The following is a 25,659-nucleotide window of genomic DNA, read 5'->3' as shown; positions in this document are numbered from 1 at the left end:
TGCTTTTTATTTGACATTTATCTTGAGTAATATCAGCATAGCTAAAATGCTGCATTCCCACAGCAGAACGAAGTAATTAAACCCCCCAAATACTGGGGCAAAATTCCATGACTTTCCAGGTAGTGGAGTTTGCTGCCCGGGGAGGCAGAGCTTAGTGCTGTAGCTCTGTCTCCATTAGCGTCTGTCTTCGCGCGGATCTCCACCTCTCCCTGCCACTTGCAGTGAAAGAAGACTGAGAGGGGCGGGTTGAGGTGGCGATTAGCGGGGATTGACGTGAGTAGAGGCAGAGCTAAGGCACAAAGCTCTGCCTCTACCAGGAAGCTATCACCGCAATTTTCCCCCGGGGATTTGGGGAGTCTAATTACATTGTTGCAAAGCAGGAATGCGGCGTTTTAGCACTGCTGATATTGCTCAAGATAACTGTCAAATAAAAAGAGCATTTTTAGAAGGCTTCAGACTCTCTTTCGGGGCCTGACTGTATGTGGATGTGGTGTTTTTGGGTTGCCACACTATTGATAATGTGAGTAAGTTGAGTAAAAAGTGTTCTTAAGCTCAGAATATCTATTCCTCTGTTCATCTTTCATACCGGTGATTTAAAAAAAACAAAAAAACGATGCAGCTTAATTGATACATATATTATGTTTTTCGATGCAACCCAGATTCATTTTATGGGATGTGTATTGGCAGTATTGCACTTGGGTTGGTAGCCCGAGGATCACAGCAATGTGATGGGTACATTGTGTCACACATTCTCACAACCTATATGTCGAGTGACACAGGAAGTGTGGCTAACTATCTTGCTTACCTGTACTACGCATGGTCCCTCCTGTTGTACTTACTGAGGCACTTGTATGTCACGTCACATACAGTTGCCTGGAGTAGATGTGACTGCTGAATTGGTGTGGAGTAGTGAGGATCAATGTGCCAAAACTATGGCTTTGTCCTGCCTTCCTGTACTATTTTGCCTATGAGGCGAGGAATGGAACATGTTGGAGTAGGCGCATTGGGGACATGCAAGGAAATATAATGTAATGCACAACAAAAACTTTGGTGGGACAAAATGATCACATAGGGAGCAAGATATTATTATGGGAGACCCAGTGGTAGCAAAGGGGTGCAAGGAAACATGAGGGGGCATGATGTCCACACAGGACTGCAAGGAAACATTGGGGGAGAGATGGACTGTGTTGGACACAGGGACGGATCTAGGGGGGGGAGGGGCAAGCGGGTCTCTTGCCCCAGGCGCAGTTTGTTGAATTCTTAAAAAGGCGGCAACATTTGGATGGGGAATGGCAGTTTAGGCGCCAAAACCTGACCTTGCCCCAGGCTCAACTTGGTCTAGATCCGTCCCTGGTTGGACCCACAGGAACACAAGGAAGCACTTCTGAGGACATATAAAATGTGCCAGGAAGCAAAAAAAAAGCCTTTAGGAAGACTGTACAGTGGTGCAAGGAAGCTCTGGTCATACTAGAAAGCACTGAGGGAGATATAAAGACTGTGCAGGGGTGCATGGCACCCCAAGGCAACTCGACCATGACCTATGGAAACTTGTCCACTTCCCTAAATTTTGCTGCCCCCTCCACCACCTCCCATTCTTGGAGATCTTCTTTGGAACTTCCATTTCTGAATTAGATCTTGGCCTCTTTAGGTTTGTCTATTCCCGTTTTAATCCTTAACCAGATAGAGGTCAAGTATAGGCCTATAAAACGTCCCTCATAATGTGTGGCACCATTGCAGTCTTTTATGAGAGAATGTCTTCATTTTGTTTGAATCTTTATTGCTCCATGTTACAAGTCACATAAATCAGATTGTAAAATGTTAGCAACAAGTCTATATAAATCGGGCCAGAAGAAAAGGAAAGAACTGCACTCACGGGAAGGAGAACTTGCTGCACAGCTATGAGCGGATTAAACTGGGGTTATGAGGCACACAATGGTAAGTGGACCTCAAGGGAGGCATAATACCATGAGTCCCTGCAAAACATAAGAATAGGAGAGAATATGGCAATACATGTTTACAGGGATGACACATGCAGGATGTCTTGGGATGGAGCATGAAATTTGGGCACCCGCATTTTTTATTGTTTTAAAAAATTGAACGTGATAGTTTTTGACATTTTTAATGCTTAGCATTAAATCCTTAATATCTGAAAGTTATTGTTTAAAAATGTATAGTTTTCAACATTATACAGTTAGGAAGGGGGGTTTTAGGGTTAGATGTCAGAAAAAGGGGTTTTAGGGTTAGGTGTCAGGAAGATGGTTTTAAGGGTTAGATGTCAGGAAGGTGGGTTTTTGGGTTAGGCATCAGGAAGGGAGGGTTCTGTGTGAGAGACGGGTTAGGTCAAGTTGTAGTGTATATAATTTTGTTAATATATACCGATATTTTATTATGATAATTTACCCTATTTACACCTTAAACAATGAAGAATATTGGTGTATATTAACTATAATTTTATTAACAAAATCGGGCGACCATTTTTCCTTGCGCCCCTTTTTCAGGAACGCGTCTTGGACCCCTTAACCCACCCTCTCTCAAGTTATCCAACATTTTGGAAACAAGAAACAAGTAGTGACATGGGAGCTACTTACTCGCATGAAGGGTGCCCTAGACCTCTAGGGGGAGCAGTGCGAGCAGCACCTGAAGCACTCTCACCACTTAAAGACCCCACCTGCAATAAAAAAAAAAAAATATACTGCAAAAGTATGAAGAGTAGACAAAAAAGCTCAAAAAAGCGCAAGACGCCCTAGGTGTGAACAAGCCCTTACTACATGATGAGTAGAGCAGAATGTTATACATTACATGCAATGCATTACTCTCTTCTCATCATGTGTAAGAAGTTACGTGCGCTAATTTCCTTACAGCAGCTTAGTGAATCTACCACATAGTTACATAGTTATTTGGCTGAAAAAAAGACATCTGTCCATCAGGTTCAACCAAGGAAAAATATACAAAGATATATAAAAATCAGGTACATTTCTGTTCTGCTCCCTTGTATATCCCAGTTGATCCAGGGAAAGGCAACAAAACCCTTAGAACCCGTTTCCACTTGTGCGGTGCAAATTAGTTGTAGAAAACGCAAAATTAATTCGCACGTGGATGCGAATTTTACCGTGAACTTTATCGCAACTTTGCGGGCGTTTTCGCATATGTTAGTAAGTATGCAGATTTAACCATGTCAGTGCCTGTGTCCTTTTACACTGATTTTAGGCGAAAACGCCTGCAGATTCGCGGTAAAATTCGCATACGAAAACGCATGTGAATTTTCTATTAAATACATTGTATGCGAATCGCACACCGCGAGGCGGTGTGTGAATTCTATTGATTTCTGACAAGTGGAAACAGGCCCATCCACTTGTATTGGTTATGCGAATCTGCATGCAGAAAACTTAACCCTTAGGGCTCGTTTCCACTGTTGCGGTGCGGAATCGCCTGGATTCCACCGCAGAAGAAATCGCATGCGGCTGCGTTTCCGCCTGCGGATTTAGCCGCGATTTCGCATGGCAAGGAGCCAGGCGAATTTAACCATGTCACTGCCTGAGTAAAGCTCCATAGCAAACCATGCGAAATCGCACGCAAAATCGCGGGGAAATCCGCATGACAAAGCCGCATGCGATTTCCCTATTAAATGCATTAGCGGCGATTCGTCCGCATTCCTCCCGCACGCGAAATCTGACGGCTCTGCCGTGCAGATTTCTGCCGCACCGAAAAACGCTCCCGCCACCGCACAAGTGGAAACAGCCCCATCCACTTACATTGACTTTGCGAATCCGCATGCAGTGCCCCATGCCGATTCGCTATAGTGGAAACAAGCCCTTACAATATTTGGCCAGTTACCCTTTAAAGGGGGAAAAAATCCTTCCTGACTCCAGGGGGCAGTAAAATAAAAATAAAATCCCTGGATCAACTATGCCAGGAATTATCTAGTAATAATAGCTGTTGATATTCTACAATGTAAGGAAAGCATCCAAGCCTCCTTTAAATGCAGATATAGAATTTGCCATAACAACTTCTTGGGGTGAAATATTCGACATTTTAATTACTCTTACTGTAAAGAATCTCTTCCTAAATAGATGGCATAGATAGAGTACATCTTTATATGCAGATCATGTCCCCTTGTCCTTTGTACAAGCCTAGGACCAAAAAGCTCATCTGCCAAGCTTACATACTGCCCTCTGATGTACAGTATGTTTACATATTATTCAGGTCACATCTTAGCCTTCTATTTTTACAAGCTTTCTAAGCCCAGTTTGTACAAGTTTTCCTTTCCTGGTAAGAGAGACCATTCCTCCCTCTAATCAATTCAGTTGTCCATCTTTATACCTGTTCTAGAAGGGTAATGCACTTCCTATAGTGTGGTGGCCAAAACTGTATTCTATACTGCCGATGTAGCGTCATTGCTTCTAGCCTCACATTTATATAGAGGGATCGAGTGGGCTCGATTCACAAAGCGGTGCTAACCCAGTTGGAGACTTTAGGCGTGATAACCATTGCACCAGTTTAGGCATGATAAGTTTAGGCATGCTTAGTTTAGATAAGTTTAGATCGCGCGCAAAGTCCTGCACGCAAAGCAGCGCCATTAAACTCTATGCGAAGTGCACCAGACTTTGCTAGCGCAAAACTTTTGATCAGCTGTGCACTGCGGTGCTAACCCAGTTGGTGCTTAAACTTATCACGCCTAAACTTATCACACCTAAACTTATCATGCCTAAACTTATCACACCTAAACTTATCATGCCTAAACTTATCACACCTGAACTTATCACACCTAAACTTATCATGCCTAAACTGAGTTTAGGCGTGATAAAGGGCTTTTCACCAGCGTGCTAACAGTTAGTACTGCTTTGTGAATCAGGCCCAGTATATACGCATCTCGTGATTTATTTCCCATTTTATGTTTCTCATTTTACAGAATTGTATTTGCTTTAGCTGCTGCTTGGCATTGAACATAGTTGCTTAACTTAGTATTAACCAGTATTCCCATGTTCTTTTCCAAGCCTCATGTTCCCAGCTGCATGCCATTTATCTTATAACTTTCAGTTCTATAGTTTCTTGGTTCTAATTTTTTTCCTTTCACAAATAATGGAAACACATCAGCTTTATGCCAGTCATAAAGAACTGATCCGCTTGAAAGAGACTCATTGAAAATGAAGTGGCCTATCAATAACTGAACTCAACTCCCTTAATACTCAGAGGTGGTCCTATCTGGGGCCAGGTGTCTCATCTATTTTGATTTTATTACTTGTTTTCATCTCCTGCAATTCCTGGTACTGCAGATACTATTGCTTTCCCTGAAGCCATTATTTAACCCGGTGATGCTTTTTAACCCCAAATAAGAAAAATCCTATTTAAGGTAGCCATACATCTAGCGATGATGGGCAGATTCAACAAAAAGACAAATCTCTCTCTAATTTAATCTGATTAGGGAGGGAGATTAGAGAGAGATCTGTTGGCTGCTCATAAACCGCAGGCCGATTCCCGTGTGCATAAAAAAGGGCGCAGTGAAAAAAGAGCCCGGCTAGCTAACGAAATGGTGCTGGTGGATAACGAAATCTGATAATGATAAACATCATTGTCAAACTTGGTTAACGATAAATACCGTCATAAAAACAGACAGAAAATAATAATGAAAAGATATTAACGTTAAAAATCATTATGTAATTCGACAATACAGTTTAACCCAATCCTACTCTCACACAGAACCCCCACCTGGTGGTGCCTAAAACTAACCAGTCCCCTGGTGGTGCCTAACCCTCCCCCCCCCCCGGTGGTGCCTAACCCTAACCACCCCCTGGTGTTACCTAAAACTAACCACTCCCTCTGCAGAAACACCATTTTCCACATAGAAACAATAATATCTTTGATAACATAAAATCTGTACATGCAAACAAAATAATATGATAAAAACTATAACTTTGCAAGCTTCTAAAACGATAACATACTTCAAAAACTTTAATGTTCTAATGTTGTTAATGATACTTATTGCGGCACGCTTTTTTCTGCTTTTTTTTTTGCCATATTAACGATAATTGCATTAGTCTATGGTGGCGCCGTTTTCGTTCACCCTCAGCCGGCGCACTTTTCGTTCACCCTTAGCCGGCGCCCTTTTTTCCTGCTACCAGATTCCTGATTGAATTCACGCTGAAATTGATTAGGAATCGGACTTGTAATGCCACATCTGCCACATCACCGGCCTGAAGCTGTCCCCCTTAATGTCCAATGTGCCCCCCGGTGCCCAGTACACTATACTTTACTTGTCCGTGTCTGCTACTGGCTCTGATGGGGCGCATGCATGGATGGAGGACAGATCTCAGAGCCATCGCCAGACACGGACGAGTATAGTGCACCGGTCACCAGGGGGCACATTTGAAATTAGGGGGGAGAGCGCCGGGGGTTTCGTCGCATTTGTAGCTCATTAACCTGCGCACCCAATCAACCACAACGGCCTGTCATCTTGCAGCATGTCTGATCGACATGGTCGGCCTGAAATTGGTTGCATCATTGATCGGGCATGCGCTTGGCGTAATAGATTTTCAATCGATAATAATTATCGAATTGGATAGTCGATCGGCTGCCAAGTCGATAGATATATGGCCACCTTTGAGATTAGGACAATTGACACAATTGTTCATCTGATTAGTTTACGCTTTGTAATGCATTGTAATGTAAAATACTTTGTTGTTTTCAGGGCCTGAGCAGTGGCACAAGCTTTACCCTATTGCTGAAGGAAATTTCCAATCTCCAGTTGACCTAAATGCAAAGGAAGCCAAATCTGATGCATCACTGAAGTCTCTCAGCATCCACTACAACCCAGCGTCTATCAAGTCTATTGTCAATGTTGGCCATTCATTTCAAGTCCTTTCTGAAGAGAAGGATGATGAGTCAGGTAATTATCCACACATTGAGCAGTACAGAACACGTTTAGCTTGGTAAGGAGTTCACGTGCATCTTTAGTTAGAGAAATAGGATAATATTGCTTTACATACGACCAGGGAGAAGTCCCGCAGTCTTTTATTATTACTGGTTATTGTTTTTAGAGTTGCTTGTGTCTAGCATAGCTCACAGGAGAGCATGTGATCAGTTTGCTCAGGTGGTGCATTTATAAGGGCCGGTTCACACTGTCCTAAAAAATGTTCCATGAAACAGTACAAAATGGAGCGGATACCAATGGATGTGAACGGATCCTACGTTAATCAATAGAATCACATCAGTCCCCGTAAAATGGATCCATCCAGTCTGTTCCGCTGTATGGACCACGATTATAGGGAGTCTACAATAATTACAGATCAAATGTGCCCCATTGACTATCGCTAGTGGAAGTCATGGATGAAAAACTGATGCCCAAGAAGAAATGAATTGTGTGATGGTTTTTACCCGGATCAGTTTTTGAGGGTAGAATTGGTGGTTGGGGGGAAGGGTTTAAGGTTAGGGGTAGGCATCAAGAAGGTGCTATTGTTGAAGGAGGTGGTAAGGTTTAGGCAAATACTGAGGAAAGGAGATAAGGGTTAGTTGTAAGGAGGTAATTAGCATTTGCTAGATTGGTTAGGGTTAGGCACCTTAGATTTCCACTGTATATTTCAGCAGCCATTGTGGTCTGGCTGCAGGCTGTAGCTCTCCTGTTCCTATTCCAGCACAGCCTATTTATATAATGGTGTAAGTAGTGCAGTTTGTCGCTCCCTGGAGTTTTTAGTTTTTATGTTCATGCATGTGTTCCATTCATAGGTAGAACCAGGGCAGTTTATAGGCTGAATTGCACACAGGGCAAAAGCGTAAAAATTGTGCCCCTTTCCCCCCCGCCCCGCCCCATGGACTCGCAAACCCTTACTCTTTAGGGACAGTCACACAGCCACAGGTCACAAGTAGATCTGCCTACCTACTAGTGACCAGCCGCTCATCTAGGAGGAAGCAGGGACCAGGAAAACAAAAAGGCGAAGAGAGCCTGGAAAGCTGACTCCTTCATGGGCGCCGCGCACTGACAGCCTGCAGTACCGCTACAGGACATCAGGTGTCCTCACGCAGTGGTGACGTGATGATGACTTGACGTCTGACGCAGGCAACCCAGGAGGAGTCAAGGAAGGTAATCTTCTTGCTTCTTCCATTTGACTGCACCATGAGTCACCAGCTCCCTAGCGGTTATGTCCTTCTGCCTGCGCCCCCCCTTCTTCTACTTGCTGGTCTGCACCCAGGGCAGTCGCCCTGCCTGCACTGCTCAAGAAACGGCCCTGGGTAGATCCTATAGACAAGCCTCAACGTGAATCTCAGGTTCAAGAGCACAAAATGTTTGCTTGCCTGCTGACTGGTGTGAGTTGAGCAGGGACCCTTTTGAACTGTGGAAACCCTAACACTGGTGAAAGGTTGTAGAGCAGAATGTTTTTCCATGTAATCAAATTTGTAAGCAAATATCCTCAATTAGTGCATCAGGCACAACTTGCGTTTGAGTTGATTTTTTTTTTGGGGGGGGGGGGGGGGGAGTTTTATCATTACTAGAGTTCCAGCTTGTTGTGAGTGTCTGAGTTCAGAAGGTTAACCTATTTTGGTTCCTGGACGTAGTTTCTATGTCCAGGAACCATGCGCGCTGTCGCGCGCCCCCGCAGCCGATCGTGCGCGTGCACGCGCACTCCCGGCCGCGGATTCGGTAGCCAAGGAATCAATGTATCGGGCTATGGAGCCCGATCATTGATTCCTCTCCCCCGCTGAAAAAGCGACAGCTTCTCTCGGAAGCTGCGCCTTTTCTGGCCGTTCCCTTCCCGATGTGTCACTCTAAGTGCGTGCTACGCTTAGAGTGACGTCATGTAAACAAACTCATGGCCGCCATCTTGTGGCCAAAAAGTAATACTTCACCTGAAAAAAAAAAAAAAACAGAATTAACACACATTTACATTATAAATCTATTGTTTACCTCCCACCTTCCCAAAAGTACCCTAATAAAATTTTTAGTATAAAAAAAAAAACCATTACAATAAAAAAAAAAAAACATGTAAATATTTACCTAAGGGTCTAAACTTTTTAAATATCAATGTAAAGATGAAATATTTCTATATATTTTTTTATTTTAAACTTGTAAATAGTGATAGATGCAAAATGGAAAAAATGCACCTTTATTTCCAAATAAAATATTGTCGCCATACATTGTAATAGGAACATAATTTTAACGGTGTAATAACCGGGACATATGGGCATATACAATACGTGAGTTTTAATTATGGAGGCATGTATTATTTTAAAACTATAATGGCTGAAAACTGAGAAATAATGAATTTTTCCATTTTTTTCTTATTCTTCCTGTTAAAATGCATTTACAGTAAAGTGGCTCTTAGCAAAATGTACCCCCCAAAGAAAGCCTAATTGGTGGCGGAAAAAACAAGATATAGATCAGTGCATTGTGATAAGTAGTGATAAAGTTATAGGCTAATGAATGGGAAGTGAACATTTCTCACGTGAAAACGACGGAACCTGAATGGGTTAAAGATTGTTTCTCATGTAAATTGACCACTCGCCTCAGCACCTCCTGTCCCCTTTAAAGAAACCCCGAGTAGGTTTAAAAATGACAATTTCCACTTTCCTGGGGCTACCTAGAGCCCATCATAGCCCGCGAGGTCCCCTGGCATCCTTCTGGCTCCTTTCCAAGTCCTGCTGGCAGCCCCGTTAATCGTCAACTTCCTCCTGAAAGTCGTCAGTCTTCTTCCTGGCCGAGCACGCTATGCGTCATCGCACCGACCAGCATGCGGCATCAAGTCAGCTGGCGTTAGAGTCCTGCGCATACACAGGTTCTCTAATTCTGAACCGCACATGCGCAGGACTCTCACGCCGGCCGACACGTGCCAGCTGGCGGGAAGAAGGGCAGTATGCTCGGCCAGGAAGAACACTGGTGACTTTCAGGAGAAGTTGAAGATTAACAGAGCCGCCAGCTTGCCAGGAGGACCTCGTGGGCTACGGTTGGCTGGAGGAAACCCCAGGTAAGTGGAAATTGTCATTTTTTAAACCTGTTCAAGGTCCCTTTAAATCCTGTGCCCTCAACAGATGAGCATAGCTACCATATATGCTTATTTATCACAATGGAATGTGATGGAATCTGCCCATTAAATTACATATCATGGAATCATGTTATTCAATCATAAAACTCAGATCAAAGGTGAATTGCTTTTCTTGGTATGTTGGTGATATTTCTTTGACAGTATTCCCTATCCACAGACATGTTATGTTCAGTGATGTAACTGAGGAGCTTGGGGGCCCATTGCAAGTTTTCCATGGGTCCCCAAGCACTCAATTGATATAGAGACCCAAAACCTATCAATGATAGCTGCAATGTCAGAGAGGTGTACTTAGAGTAAGGAAACAGTTTGTTAAAGGACCACTACTATCACAAAAAAATGTAAAATCTAAAATTTACACTTATAAAAAATACATTTTTCCCAGAGTAAAAAGCACTATAAACGACTTTTCTCCTATGTTGCTGTCGCTTGCAGTAGGCAGTAAAAATCTGACAGATCTGACAGGTTTTGGACTAGTCCATCTTCTCATGGGGAACTCTCAGTATTTCCTTTTTGCTTTCAAAAGCATTCACTGGAAAGGATCAATACAAAGATACTGGCCTGTCTCCCTACTCGCTTGCACACTATTTTGGCAGATGGACTGAGCAACTGCTGTCCAGGAAATGCTTTTGAAAAGAAAGAAAATCCATGAGAAGATGGACTAGCCTAAAACCTGTCAGATTTTTGCAACCTATTGTAAGTGACAGAAACATAGAAAAATATATATATTTTCAGTAAATTTTTCTCAAGGCAAAATGTACTTTTTATACATATGTAGACACATGCATTTTATATTGTACAATTGTTTGGTATAGTGGTTCTTTAAGGATTACCACTATGCAATGCACATGTAGAAGTGTTCATTACCATCATAGCATCAATGAAGAGCTTATAGAATGGATGGAAGAAGGCCCTTAATGGGCCCCTCTGCTCCAGGGACCCTGGTGTGGTCGCTGGAAGCGGGAAAAAAGGGCGCAGGCAGCTAGTGGACAAAAAGGGCGCCGCCATTCACTCTCATAATAAATAACGTTTAATGGGCGCCGAGCAGGAAAAAAGGGCGCCGGACATAAATAACGTTTACAAACGGCGCCCGGAGATTTTTAATGATTTATAAGTGTGCTTGTGGTGATTTACGTTTATAAAATGCACCCGTGCCGAATAACGTTTATAAAAATACTAAACATATTTATCTTATTTAACTAATTAAAACATTATTTAAAGTTTTATCCCTTACTGTTTGTAAAACATTATTATTCACAAAATAAAGCGATCAGTACGTCACGTAAATTGCAATATATTTTTTGCAGCCACAATTAGTAAAACATTATTATCCACATAATAAAGGGGGGTCTTAGGTTTAGGCACCACCAGGGGGGTCTTAGGTTTAGGCACCACCAGGGGGGTCTTAGGTTTAGGCACCACCAGGGGGGTCTTAGGTTTAGGCACCACCAGGGGGGTCTTAGGTTTAGGCACCACCAGGGGGGTCTTAGGGTTAGGCACCACCAGGGGGGTCATAGGGTTAGGCACCACCAGGGGGGTCTTAGGGTTAGGCACCACTAGGGGGGTCTTAGGGTTAGGCACCACCAGGGGGGTCTTAGGTTTAGGCACCACCAGGGGGGGTCTTAGGGTTAGGCACCACCAGGGGGGTCTAAGGGTTAGGCACCACCAGGGGGGTCTTAGGGTTAGGCACCACCAGGGGGGTCTTAGGTTTAGGCACCACCAGGGGGGTCTAGGGGTTAGGGATAGGTACAGGGAGGGTTCTGTGTAAGACAAGGCTTAGGTATAGTTTTAGTAAAATTTTAGTAATACTTACTAATGTTTTACAACACTTATTACGAACGTAGATATATTTATATCATCGTTATAAAGAATATTTTCAGATTTTAGAACAAACCATAAATGAAGGTTATTCACAATAATATACAATTATAACAATTAAACATATATTATTGTTTTTTTAATAAACGTAATTATAAGTTTAACTTTTGAAACAGGGAAGATTAACGTTTTCACAATTACCGATTTCATAAACATTATTTAATGATTTATAATTTTGTAAAACATTATTTGTGAACGAAATATAGCACACTATTTTTATAAACGCTATTAATGATTAATTATTAATTAGCGTTTACACCCCGCGCCCTTTTTGTCCGGGCGCCCTTTTTGTACGTATGCGTGGTCGCTATCTCTGCATCCCATATTGCTACACCACTAGTTATGTTAATGGCTGGGGTTTCTTGAAAAAAGGTCCCAGCTACACGTGATAAAATAAAGCTTCTTAATGTCACTTTCAGTGGTAAAAGGGGGTCCGCTCAAGGCAACTTACCGTCTAAACCAATTCCACTTCCACTGGGGACCATCAGATGACCACGGATCAGAACACACTGTGGATGGGAAGGCTTATTCTGCAGAGGTACTATGTCAGTTACATATTTCTCATCACAGCATGACGTTGGCTCAGCCTGGCAATTTCTCAGTTCTGGTATTTGCTAATAGGACAGTGTGTGAGAGACTGTGTGAGCTGATGTGAGCTCCTGTGAACTCTCCAGCCACAAATAGATCTCTTGTAATAAAACAAAACATCACTGTGGTCTATATATACAGAGCGCTCTCACTTTACATGAGCCGAGATTACACAACTCAGAAGTAACGGAATGGGCCAGAGCAGCTGTTTAAAGCCCGCTCCAGTCCCTATTGTGCTCATAGATTTGTGTAGGCACTCAGTGGCAGAGCTCTTTTTGTTTGTGCATAAGCAGTTGACGTTGAATAAGTCACACTGAATGTATCTGGTCAGGAGCCCAGCTATTAAGGCCCATACACACGGGGTACGGCCGTCGCCGCAACCACGTGGCACGCGCGTGTTGCGGCGACAGGTCGCCCGTGTGTATAACGCGCGCGCCCCGAACCGTCAACCGTCGGAGCTGTCGCCAGGCGATTGACATGTTCAATCGCCGGCTACAGCTGTCGCCGCAACTTCGCCGGAACTGTCGATAGTCCCACGTGAGTACGCGGGCTAGCGACAGGAGACCTACGCAAGTGAATGAAGCATCTGGCCGGAGGATGCTCCATTCACAAACAGCTTCTGCCGCGTCTCTGCCTTTCTGGCGAGACGTGTGGACAGCTGTCACTGGCAGGGAGTTGTCGCTCCCTGTTCACGTGCACGCATGCAATGGGGGACAATTGTCCCCCGTGTGTATGTAGCTTTAGCTACTTCCTTATCCACAGACATCATTGCTAATTGCTATAGGCTGCAGTCTTCTCAGAGACATTAGTCAGTTCCTGCCCCCCTGCAACCTGAACAGTTAAGCTAAGTACTCACGGGGGGACAATTGTAGCTGTCGCTGCACACGGGAGCGTGTGCGCGACAGTTCGTCAACAGTTCGGCGACAGCTCGTCGCCAAGTCCCTCTGCATCCACACTGCAGCAGAGCGATTAGCGATGCGGCGGAAGCTGTCGCCGAGGTTCCTCCCCCCCGCCGGAAGCTCCGTGTGCCGTGTGTGGGTAGCTGTCGCTAGCCCGCATACACATGCGGGACTAGCGACAGTTCCGGCGAGGTTGCGGCGACGGCTGTAGCCGGCGATTGAACATATCAATCGCCCGGCGACAGCTCCGACGGGCGACGGTTCGGGGCGCGCGCGTCATACACACGGGCGAACCGTCGCCGCAACACGCGCGTGCCACATGGTTGCGGCGACGGCCGTACCCCGTGTGTATGAGCCTTTAGATGACACAATCCAAGAAGGAGCACCTTCTGATCATGTGATCAGATATTTGCATGAACATTTTTAGTTGCAAAAGTTTAATTTCACACAAAAGAATTCTATTAAATAGCCAATATACATGGGGGTAGGTGGATTGACTAAAAGAGGGCATGGCCATTATGTCAAGCAGCATGGGAAGCTTTTCAGTGAACCTATTATGCCCCTGAGGCTCCATTACCATTTTAATAAAGTGGCCTTTTTCATTCAGTGTTCCCTTCATTATAGTTTCCCCCCTTAGTATTTCCTTTATAACAGTTCCCCATAGTGGCCCTTTTTTTTACTATGGCTGCCATTGTGCTCTCTTTCTTACAGTATCCTTGCTGTACTCCTTTTTAACATTGTCACCACAATTCCCCTTTATAACAGTGTCCCCAAGTGTTCTTTTACTACATGTCATCATAGTGCCCTGTTTTGCAGTGTCACCAGGGGCAAACCCAGGATTTTCAAGGGGGTGATTCCTAAAAGGTCTCCCTCAGCCACGCACTATACAGTATAATAATATAGTAGGACATCATGCTGGGGACACACAGTGCAATTTCCCATCCGACTGACAGGATCTGACGATTATTTCCAAAATGTCCGATCTGTTCCCGATTGACAACGGCATCGATCAAGAGCAGTTTGGATACAGATAATAATGAGGACAGGCGACATTGCTAATGAAGGGGAAAGTGAAGCATTCGCACAGCAGGGCACAGGGCTGTCCTCATACCTGACTCTGTGCTCTGTTTAGTTCCCCAGAGCTGCTCCATGCTCTGTATACACACTGCTGCTCCATGCTCTGTATACACACTGCTGCTCCATGCTCTGTACACATGCTGCTGCTCTATACTCTGTACGCACGCTGCTTCTCCATGCTCTGTACACACACTGCTTCTCTATGCTCTGTACACACGCTGCTGCTCCATGCTCTGCACACACTGCTGCTCCATGCTCTGTACACACACGCTGCTGCTTCATGTTCTGCACACACACTGCTGCTGCCCCATGCTCTTCACACACACTGCTGCTCCATGCTCTGTACACACACTGCTGCTCTATGCTCTGTACACACACTGCTGTTCCATGCTCTGTACACACGCTGCTGCTCCATGCTCTGTACACACGCTGCTGCTCCATGCTCTGTACACACACTGCTTCTCCATGCTCTGTACACACACTGCTTCTCCATGCTCTGTACACACACTGCTGCTCTATGCTCTGTACACATGCTGCTGCTCCATGCTTTGCACACACTGCTGCTCCATGCTCTGTACACACACTACTGCTCCATGCTTTGTACACACACTGCTGCTGCTCCATGCTCTGCACACACGCTGCTGCTCCATGCTTTGTACACACACTGCTGCTCCATGCTCTGCACACATGCTGCTGCTACATCCAAAGACAAATGTAGCATGGAAAGAAAGGGGGGCAGTGCTGTGAGCTGCAGGGTGCCTGCAGATATTCTGGTGTCTCAACTTGTACCTGTCCCCAGACACTGCACCGACCCTGGTCTGAGGGGGGATTCTGGGCAGCTGTGATCTCCCCTGAACTTGCCTATGGTCACCATTAATGCAGAGTATGCAAATAGAGGACATGTAGGCATGGTATATACAGTTTACTCTAAACACTCTCTCCAGCTCTGTGCACTTCATTTTCTGCCTCCCTGCCAACCTCCACTTAAAGGACAACTGTAGAGGGATATGGAGGCTGCGATATTTATTTCCTTTTGAATAATACCAGTTATCTGGCTATCCTGCTGATCTGTTTGGCTGCAGGAGTGTCTGAATTATACCAGAAACAAGCATAATGTCAGAAACACCTGATTTTCATGTGCTTTTTCAGTGTCTGTGGCGAAAAGTATTAGGGCCCATTCACACTTGCATATCGCAAAATGCTAGCATTTTTGCTAGCGTTTTGCTGAGGCAATTTTTTTGCCCTGAACGCAAAAAATCGCCATTCACACTTGGCGATTTTTTTAGCGATCGCGTTTAGCGCTTCTATAGTGCTGAAGCGCAATCGCCGGGAAATCGCCTGAAAATGGTGCAGGCTACACGTTTGCGTTTGGCGATTTGCGTTAATCGCCGCCGATTAACGCAAATCGCTCAAGTGAGAACGGGCCCATAGGATATTATTGCACTAGCGTTTTAAAAATCGCTAGCACATGAGCTTTTTTTGCCGGAATCGCCATCAAAACGCTCTAGTGTGAATGGATCCTTAGAGGCAGAGGATCAGCAGGATAGCCAGGCAATCGGTATTGCTTAAAAGGAAATAAATATGGCAGCCTCCATATCCCTCTGGCTTCAGTTGTCCTTTAATAATAGGAATAATATGTGAAATTAGCACATAGTTTAGCTACTCAATGACTGATTGTGTAACTGGTTTATATGTTTCTCTTGCAGCTACATCTAGTCCATTGGAATGCAGAGAAATACTCCAGCTTTGCTGAAGCCTCAAAAAATCTTGATGGATGTGCTGTGCTGACCGTATTCCTGAAGGTTTGGAATGGCTGTCGCAAATAAGAAGCTTGGCTTCACTACTCTCATTTATGCTCACATATTTCTAATAATAGCAGTAACGGATATTGTTAGGATTCATGCATGCAGGTGCTGGCTGCTGGGCGTCTGAATCTAGTGCTGGTGGATTTAGCACGAGCTACCTATAAGCACTATAAGCAGAGTATGAGCAATTCATTAACAACATTGCAGGAAGCTCCATGTCATAGCTGATGTTGATAGGGTTTCCGCAACCTACAGTGATCACAGCAGTCACATGATCCATTTGAGACGGATACCGCATCACCCCACACCGTCCCAGAATAATGCTCAACTGAGTCAGCAACACCCATGTAGCACAACAGAAGAAAGGGAGGTCCACACTTATCCGAAATTATTCTTTACTGCTGGACATATCCAAAGTTAAAATTTCACAAACATCAGCACATTCGGACAAATGTAGTCCTTAATCATAGCTGGTTACAAAATAGCACTATGACGCTTAACCATTTTGAGGACCACAGTGCTAAACCCCCCTAAAGACCAGGCCATATTTAGTAAAATTGGCCACTGCAGCTTTAAGGCCAAGCTGCAGGGCCGCACAACACAGCACACAAGTGATCCCCCCCCCCTTTCTCCCCACCAACCAATCATGGCGATCGGCTGTCATAGGCTTCAGCCGATCACTCTCTGGTGCCCTAGGGAGACAGCTGTGTCACAAGGCTGTCCCCAGTACAGCGCTGCCGTGGATCGCAATGCTGCACTTAGTTGAAAGACAGCGGTTTCGCCATCTAACAGTCTCCCCAGCAGCGATCGCCGCTTGGAGACTGAAGGCAGGGCGGAGCTCAGCCCCCCAAGCAGGAAATGCACGTGCAGCCTGTGCACGATCTCCTGCAGTAGTCGGCCCCAGGACTTGACGCCAATTGGCGTTAGGCGGTCCTGGGGCTGCTTCCCCAGTCACGCCCATTGGTGTGACGCGGTCGTTAGGTAGTTAAATAGGCCCTGAGTTCTAGACATCTCCCATCAGCAATCCCTGAAAGGGGAGGGGAAAATGCAAGTAATCCTGAAAATGTGGGTGGGTGAAGGCGAACACAATTACTGTTAGAATTAGGGCTTATCCTGCAGCGCAAATAAAAACCTCAGTGCACGCTACGGTCTGTGTAGCACGCACTTCTAACTTACGCGCTCTCCCAAAAAACATAAAAACAGAGAAGGGAGAGCAGGCAGCTTCCCGATTTATATGTTTAGTTGCAGAAACAAAGGTGAGCAGCAACATGTCTGTTTTTGTAATAATAGCAATAGCTGATTATATTAGGATTCATACGCATAGGTGCTGGCAGGTCTGAATCTAGTGCTGGTGGATTTAGCAACCTATAAGCACTATACAGAGTATGAGCAAATTCATTCACAAACTGCTATTTCAGGTTTGAGAAGTCATTTTTATTGGTTCTCCCCGTTCCTATCAATCTAAACCTCACATATTGATATTTACCCTTAACAATAAATTCCCTTCTCAGCGCCTACCGTAACTTCCTACAACAATGTCATCCACTTTATGATTCTTAACCTTACCACAAAACTTAACCCACTTCCTGACACCAAACACTAACCTCCCTAACTTTATCATACTTCCTAATGAGATGTGATGAGAAAGACGGACACACATGGCCTCAATTCACTAAGCAGTTTAGACTAGTCTACAGATGGTTTTTAGTCTACTGATGGTTTGGTGTAATGTTTTAGGCCTGTTTTTAGACCTGGTCTAACATTCAGTAATTACACAATTCACAAAGCCAAACAAGGAGTAACCACGCCCACTTTTTCTGACAGAGATTAGACCAGCTGATTTCTGTAGGTAAAGTAATTCTGTGAGGTATTTTAGATGTGAGGATGGAATCTTTTAAATTAATTATTCAGGAGTTTAATTGTATGCAGAGGAGAGCTCATCAGAGGAGAAGGATGTCAGTCATAGCTACTCGTTTGGGAATTGCATCTTTTGATCATTTCCCCTGCTTTACCCACCTAATTACCAAATGGTTTAGACCAGGTCTAAAACATTTTATAATAGTGAATTACCCTTTGATGCAACTGACCAAACCATCAGTAGACTAAAAACCATCTGTAGACCAGTCTAAACTGCCTAGTGAATTGAGGCCATATTTGGGCAAAGAGACACATCCCCACCAAACCTCCAGTCACAACTCCTCTGTGCCCCATGTGCTTCCTCTTAGCCATTTGTGTACCTCCTGTGCCCCTGTTTATGCGCTTCCTCTGTCAGTGTTTGTGTACCCTTTATGCTAGCATTGCCTCCTCTGCCGACTTAATATACAGTGTACAGTAAATATTTACCGGCGAACTGTCCCACTTAACTTCCATTCTGTCAGCATTGTCCGCACTGCATTGTAGCAGCCGTTTCTCATTCATATCTATGAGATGCCCATAACTTGGAGAAATGAGACGGGGACTACCTGTATTGATACAAATCCCTAATCCTGCCTCCCATAATGGTAACCCCTGTCTGATTCCCTAGCGTTATCTTCCTCCTTAATGTTGACCCTGCAAAACCTCTCCCACCTATCCTCTAATTCACAACTGTTGAACGCCAGTCCTCGTGGGCCATATCCATGCCAGTGTTTAGGATGGACTAAAAAATAGAGAAATGTATTCTACTTGTTGTACAACATCCTTCCTGATTAAGTCCCATCAATTCATATGTCTTCCTCCAAGGGCTGGATTTACCATAAGGCACTGTAGGCACGTGCCTACAGGCGTCTAGTGATGGAGAGGCAGCTCACTCCCCTCCCTGAGCGCCTCCCTCTCTCCTTCCCTATGTAGAGTCCTGATGAGAGTGTAAATGAGAGGTTACTTACCCTGCTCTCCGCATTCCACTGACAAGATCTTCAATCAGGGGAATCTCTAGTTTCTTAATACGGAGCTTCCTCTGGCTACATAATATTGAGGGAACTTCTGGCTACCTTATACTAAGCAGCACTAAGCTACCTATGATGGGCAAGGGAAGTAAGGGAGAAGTGACAGCTGGCCCAGCCAGCACACTTACGATGCAGTTCAGCGGGGGTTTGTAAGTTCATGGTGGCAAAGTCTAGGGTGCCAGGACATCTGTGTCAATAGGCTGCTGTGAAGTAAATCCTGCTTCCTCCTAATGTTTAATATACACAAACTACAAAAATGTTCAAATATGAAAGATGTATCACCTATCTATCTATTTATCTATTTATCATCTATCCAAAAAATTTCATGAAATATTGGCACATTACCATAGCTGGTTAGTTAAAAAGCATATTCCTTGATTAACTGCAATGAGGTTTAAGCAGTATAATTTCCTTTTTTTGTAGGTTGGCAATGCCCATGCAGGTCTTCAGAAAGTGGTGGATGCACTAAGCCAAGTTAGAACAAAGGTGAATAGTGTATTTGTCTTTTACTGGTGTTAAATCCATTCTTCATTGTAGCTACAAATTACTGAAAGAAAAATATTGAGCATTAAAGTTTCTGCAATGTGGTGAAGGTCATGGGATGATTTGTGAGTCACTCATGTAGGATTCTGCTTGTTATACCTGAAAGCAGTGTAAATCTACCTAAAGTACATTTTTGCTGATTTAAAAAAACAGCCCTTTTTTAAATCAAAAAAGAAAAGCTAAATATCTGAAATACCTGAGTTGAACCAAAAGGTGGCAGTTTTGAAGTCCTCTTTCAGTCCTGCGGACTTTGTGTGCGTACACACATTCAATTTTGATTGGCCAATCACTTGTCAAGGTGGCCACCTCCATGTTGTATGAAAGCTTACCTAGACAATCAGTTTATATTATAGGATTCAAAATCTGATGGCCCTCATACTACATGGAGGTAGTAAAATTTGCCATTTCAAAATTGAATGTGTGCAGGCACCCTTTAACTTGCCTAAGCAAATTGTGAAACCTACACCCAGCCCTGTCCAGCAATTAATTGCATGCTAAAATGTCCCAATAATAGGGAACTGCTACATGTATCTAGGAGTAGCACAGTTTAGATGCTGCACACATCCACTTTTGATTGGCCAAAGGTTGGGCAATGTTACCACTTCCTTGCAGTATGTCATCTTGCCCACACAATCTATTCCTGGTATTCAAAATCTGTAGTTCTACTAGGCAGTTGTCTAGCGTTGCAACAGAACACTAGTTTGGCAATTGAGTAGCTCCATCTAGTGACAATTCAGCAAACTGTGATATGCTTCAAATAAATGACGTGCCTGTGTTTGAAACCACATCTTGGTAGTAGTTGGTATCTTATGCTTCTGTCTTTTTCTTCAAGAAGCTAAGATTGTTTGCTTTTCATGGATACATATGTTTTATCTTTCCGATTTTATTATTATATTTGTATTTTAATTTCTAATTTAATTTACAGGAAATGTATGTTATTAATCTTTTTTGTCTCACATGCTGATCTTCCATACTCAGTGGCGTACCTACCATAGGGCTGAAGGTGCTCACAGCACCGGGTGTAGCCATGGCTAGGGATGCCACTGTGGTGCTCAACCACTGTGTTCTTCCACCTGGCACCTTTTCTCATAGTTTGGGCAACACTCAGGAAAATAGCAGGCAGTGCAGGGGACTGTACTACTTCCTGCACTAGATGTAGCACCCTTACCCCTTCCTGTCCCATGGGCAATGTGTCTCCTCGCTCTCTACACACAGCCTGAAGTGAGTAAATGTGTAGAGCAAGAGGGTGAGTAGAGAGAATGATTGCTGTGCTGCAGCTGGGGCATTAGCAGGGAGAGGTGGCAGGATGTGTTTTTAATGCTTCAGAAGTTGCCTGTCATTAGTAGCCATGTGCACTGGCTGCTGTAATACCAGAGTGCCCTGGACTTTTGATTATTTATCCTGATCAGAGTAATTCATCAATAATGCAACACAGTCTGTGAAGCCAGTGATACAGGTGCTGACAGCCGACTTCTGTAGTGAGCAGGGACCAAGCTCCAGGCAATTTAGATTAGCTTGATTTGCCTACTCCTCCTCCCACCCTGTTGACTTCCCCATGACCCTTTCCTCTTTTCAGATTTTAGTGGGGGGGGGGGGGTTAGCAGCATGTCCCTGCCAAACAGCACTGGTGATATCTGCAGTCCTGGTGAGAGGTCTTCCTGCCATTTCTCCTCTCCCACCAGGCTCTCTGTCTTGTGTTTGTACCTCTTTATCCCCCATTCCTCCTATGCACACACTCAGCCCCCCAACCCATCAATCCTCCCATCAAAAATATATTTTTGGGGGCACTATAAATGATCGGCACCGGGTATCAAATTCCCTAGGTACGCCACTGTCCATACTGTTCCACAAGAATATGATGATAGTATAATACTATAAAATTAAGCTTGCTAAATTGAATTCTCCTCTTACTACTGTTATTGGTTTTCTATTTTTTAGGGGAAGCAAGCTCCTTTTTCAGATTTCGATCCTTCATCCCTGCTTCCTGCATCAAAGGATTACTGGACATACATCGGATCTTTGACCCACCCTCCCCTGCTGGAGTGTGTCACCTGGATCATATTCAGGGAGCCTATCAGTGTCAGCCCTGACCAGGTAATGCAAATAAAGGAGTTAATTTTGTTCAGATGAGATAAAAACTACCATGTGATACCATACACCTCAACAACTCAACAATGCCTACTCTCTAATGACTGCCAGCCCATAGCACCCTGCGCTTCAGTCACCATACACCTCAACAATAACTACTCTCTAATGACTGCCAGCCCATAGCACCCTGCGCTTCAGTCACCATACACCTCAACAATGCCTACTCTCTAATGACTGCCAGCCCATAGCACCCTGCGCTTCAGTCACCAGACACCTCAACAATGCCTACTCTCTAATGACTGCCAGCCCATAGCACCCTGCGCTTCAGTCACCATACACCTCAACAATGCCTACTCTCTAATGACGGCCAGCCAGTGGCGTAGCTAAGGCGCTGTGGGCCCCGATGCAAGTTTTACAATGGGGCCCCCCAAGCACTCTATACATAACAATTGATACGCCGCACCAAAACCTGCCAATGGCAACTACAGTGTCAGAGGTAAAAGAAGGGAATGGGGAACAGTTTGTTAATAATTACCACTATTTAAAGTATCTATAGAAGTGGTTATTATGAGCACAGGACCAATACAGAGCTAATACTGTAGTTGAGGAAGGGCCCTTCGGGGTCCCTCTGGCCCAAGAGCCCCGATGCGGCCGCAACCTCTGCAACCCCTATTGCTACGCCCCTGCGGCCAGCACATAGCACCCTGCGCTTCAGTCACCTGTGCAGATTACTGACACAGTACAGAAGGAAACTGGAGAGAAGTGCTCCATAAACACAATGCAGTGATAGCAGTGTAGATGTTACTAGAGGATTGAGACACAGAGTAAGCCTACTTTTATTACCAAATTGATAATCCATGATTCATTACTACTGAATTCCTTTTTTGCAACTTAATGCTGCTAAAAAAAAAATCCCTTTACATCAAGTATGCAAAATCTATAACTGTCTAACACGGGTAACATTTTCAAACTAACCTTGCTAGAAACCATAGCCAGGGTCGGCGCTGCCATAGTGGCAATGGGGTCAATTGCCCCATGGTCCCCAACCTCTCCAGGGGCCCCTGTACCACCAGATCCCGCAAAGTTGTCTCCCTCCACTGCTTAGGCTTGAAGCCCATATTGCAATTCAAATGTGGACATTATAATGTTTACAGCCATAAAAGTGCTTCGTTTTTTTCAAAATTATTATGTATAAATTATTTAGTCAGTGTTTACCCATTGTAAAATCTTTCCTTTCCAATTTACATTCTGACATTTATCACATGGTGACATTTTTACTGCTGGCAGGTGATGTCAGTGGAAGGAGATGCTGCATGCATTTTTTGGCAGTTGGAAACAGCTGTTATTTCCCATAATGCAAAAAGGCTCCCACAGTGTGATGTCAGAACCATGGTCCTGGCATCACACTGTGGGAGGGGTTTCACCACAATATCAGCCATACAGAGTCCCCTGATGATCCGCTTGAGAAAAGGAATAGATTTCTCATGGGAGACGGGGTATCAGCTGCTGATTGGGATGAAGTTCAATTCTTAGTTACGGTTTCTCTTTAAAAAGTTGCCTTAGAAATCTGTGGATACTATCATGCCTATTGCAGCAGATTTTCCATTACTTTGACAGTTATAGGAAAAGTGGCAATCCTGTATGAAAGTAATAATTATTTAGCCTAATTGTCACTCTTAAGGTGACCATTAACAATACAATCCTCCAGATAATCGATCGTCCAATTCAATCATTTGGGCGCACTAATGGAAGGAAACATGCTAACCAATGTGATAAGATTAAGTCAATGGAATAGATCTGTTTTTTTTTTCAGATCAATTCTATTAATCTGATTGGATTGGCTAACAGTTTTTCTTGCAGTAGTGGGTCCGAATGATCGTTTCTGATTGATCATAAGGATCGAATTGGACAATTGATCATCCAGCGAATGTATTGTTAATAGCAACCTTTATAAGTATGAAGACAGGAGAAATGACATTGGTGTAGTAGCAATAATGCTGTTTTTCCAGTGAACAGGCTGTTCCCCCTTTTATGAATAAGCCCCATAGAAATAAATAGGAACAGTTCCTCTAGGATAATTATTACAATAAATGGCAGAACAGCAGACCATGAAATGTCATCTAAAGTAACTTCTCTCTTCCCTCAGCTGAGTAAATTCCGCAGCATCCTCTCTTCTGGGGAGGGGGAGAAGGAGTGTCCAATCCTGACCAATCACCGCCCACCCCAACCGCTGAAAGGCAGAGAACTCCGGACTTCCTTCTAAAAGGCACCCATGTCTGTTCCATCGCCAAATACATTACCAGCTGATAGTGACATGTATACTGTGTAATTAAACCAATAAAATGAATTTGAAATAGTATTTTATTTGTTGAATTAATGAATCAGTGTAGGTGTGTAACAATAGCCATAGCAGCTGCTATGGGGCCCTGGAGCAGAGTGGGCCCAGGTGGTACTTGATGTATTAACTATTAACTTTCTTGTGTTCCTTGAACCCTCTGACTTTGTCTCAGTGCCCATGGACTACATGCAGTGTAGAGTACATGAGAATGTAAATTGTCCAATTAACTCATATCCAGAGGAGTAGCTATGGGTGGGCAAAGGGGGACACATGTCCCCGGGTGCAGCACTGTGAGGGCGCTCAGCACGGCTGCCGCATCCCCACATGTGTGAGAGGCGGCTCGCTGAATGCCTGAAGTGCCCCTGCTTCTCTCCTTCCCTCTTCAGAGCAGTGCAAAAGCCTTAACAGCAGCAGAAAAAGCGGGGCACATCTGGCTATCGAAAGGGGAGCACATCTGGATATCTAAATGGGGAAAGGAGGCAGATCTGGCTATCTATAGGGGGGCACATTTGGTTATTTAAAGGGTAGCACATCTGGCTATCTGAACAGGGGAAGGGGGCACATTTGTACATTTGACCTCACCCATGAACACGTCCACATTCTGATGTGTGGCCATGCACATTTTGTCCAGGGAGGGGGGGGCGCAAAAACTGTCTCTGTCAAAGGGCGCTGAAAACCCTAACTACGCCTCTGCTCATATCCATAGGGTAGGAGCAGGTGGCATTGCTCAAGAGTGCCTGCATCGGATGGCCCCATGAAAATTTCGCTATGGGGACCCATTATCTCTAGCTACGGCACTGAATCAGTGAGAATAAAATGCCCTAAAAATGCATTGCCGGGAAGCAGGACCACTTTATTTGCAAATGTTTTATCTATGCAGTATGTAATCTGCAGAAGTGGCTTCTGGGTATTGCAAACAATAATGCCAGTCTTCTGGACCACCTCTCTCTCCCCATTTGTTACTCAGGTGTGGATTCCAGCATTCTGGCCGTTCTGTCCCTGCCAAAGCAAACTTCATTAATAATGTTGTGGAAAGGACTTCATGTAATTTCTCATATTTTGGAAGCCATGGGCTCCCTGATCTCTTCAAGGGACAGAATCAGAAGTGTGCTATACTGGCATTATCAATCAGTGAATCATTTCAGGCCTGGAACCCATTACAAATCACAAAGCGATATCACTAGCGGTCCTAATTAGCATTTTGTAAGCGATTTTTTAATGAGCGTTTTCCGGCAATTCTGGTAGTTATTTTAAAAAGTGCAAGCTTTTTGCTAGCGATTGTGATAGCGATGTTGTGATTAGCGATTTTAATTCTGATTGGTCCCTTCAAATTATTTTAATTTTTTTTACAATTTGCAGTAACTTAAAATCACACACAAATCACTATGTGTATCGAGTTATGAGTGATTTGCCAGCACTTATATACTTTACACTGAAGCACAAACGCTCCCAAAATGCTGCATGTCCTGCAATTTTTCTAATCGCAATCAC

At 44.2% G+C, this 25,659-nt stretch overlaps 2 protein-coding genes across 2 annotated transcripts in view; one reads left to right on the top strand and one right to left on the bottom strand.

The window, feature by feature from the left end:
• Nucleotides 1–2,603, bottom strand: part of LOC137519017 (carbonic anhydrase 3-like) — a 69,573-nt gene extending 66,970 nt beyond the window's left edge. The window contains exon 1 of the mRNA XM_068237592.1: nt 2,589–2,603. The gene's annotated coding sequence lies outside the window, so the exon portion shown is untranslated. The remainder of the gene's footprint in view (nt 1–2,588) is intronic.
• LOC137519018 (carbonic anhydrase 1-like) lies at nt 1,853–24,189 on the top strand. Its single transcript, XM_068237593.1, has 7 exons — nt 1,853–1,935; nt 6,686–6,883; nt 12,326–12,444; nt 16,177–16,272; nt 19,623–19,685; nt 21,681–21,836; nt 23,977–24,189. The coding sequence occupies exons 1-7, from the start codon at nt 1,899–1,901 to the stop codon at nt 24,091–24,093; spliced, it is 786 nt and encodes a 261-aa protein (XP_068093694.1). The 5' UTR covers nt 1,853–1,898; the 3' UTR covers nt 24,094–24,189.
• Nucleotides 24,190–25,659: the final 1,470 nt, after the last annotated feature.

The sequence above is a fragment of the Hyperolius riggenbachi genome, chromosome 5 (genome assembly GCF_040937935.1).
Source record: "Hyperolius riggenbachi isolate aHypRig1 chromosome 5, aHypRig1.pri, whole genome shotgun sequence".
In the NCBI taxonomy this organism is placed as follows: Eukaryota; Metazoa; Chordata; class Amphibia; order Anura; family Hyperoliidae; genus Hyperolius; species Hyperolius riggenbachi.
Note: the sequence above shows the minus strand (reverse complement) of the source record. Positions and strands in the feature narration are given on the sequence as shown.

Bases quoted from the DNA above. Each gene is read 5' to 3' on its own strand.
- LOC137519018 (XM_068237593.1), top strand. From the start codon at position 1,899: ATGAGCGGATTAAACTGGGGTTATGAGGCACACAATG. The intron at 1,936-6,685 runs GTAAGTGGACCT...TGTTGTTTTCAG, and splicing joins GGGTTATGAGGCACACAATG to GGCCTGAGCAGTGGCACAAG. The intron at 19,686-21,680 runs GTGAATAGTGTA...TCTATTTTTTAG, and splicing joins TAAGCCAAGTTAGAACAAAG to GGGAAGCAAGCTCCTTTTTC.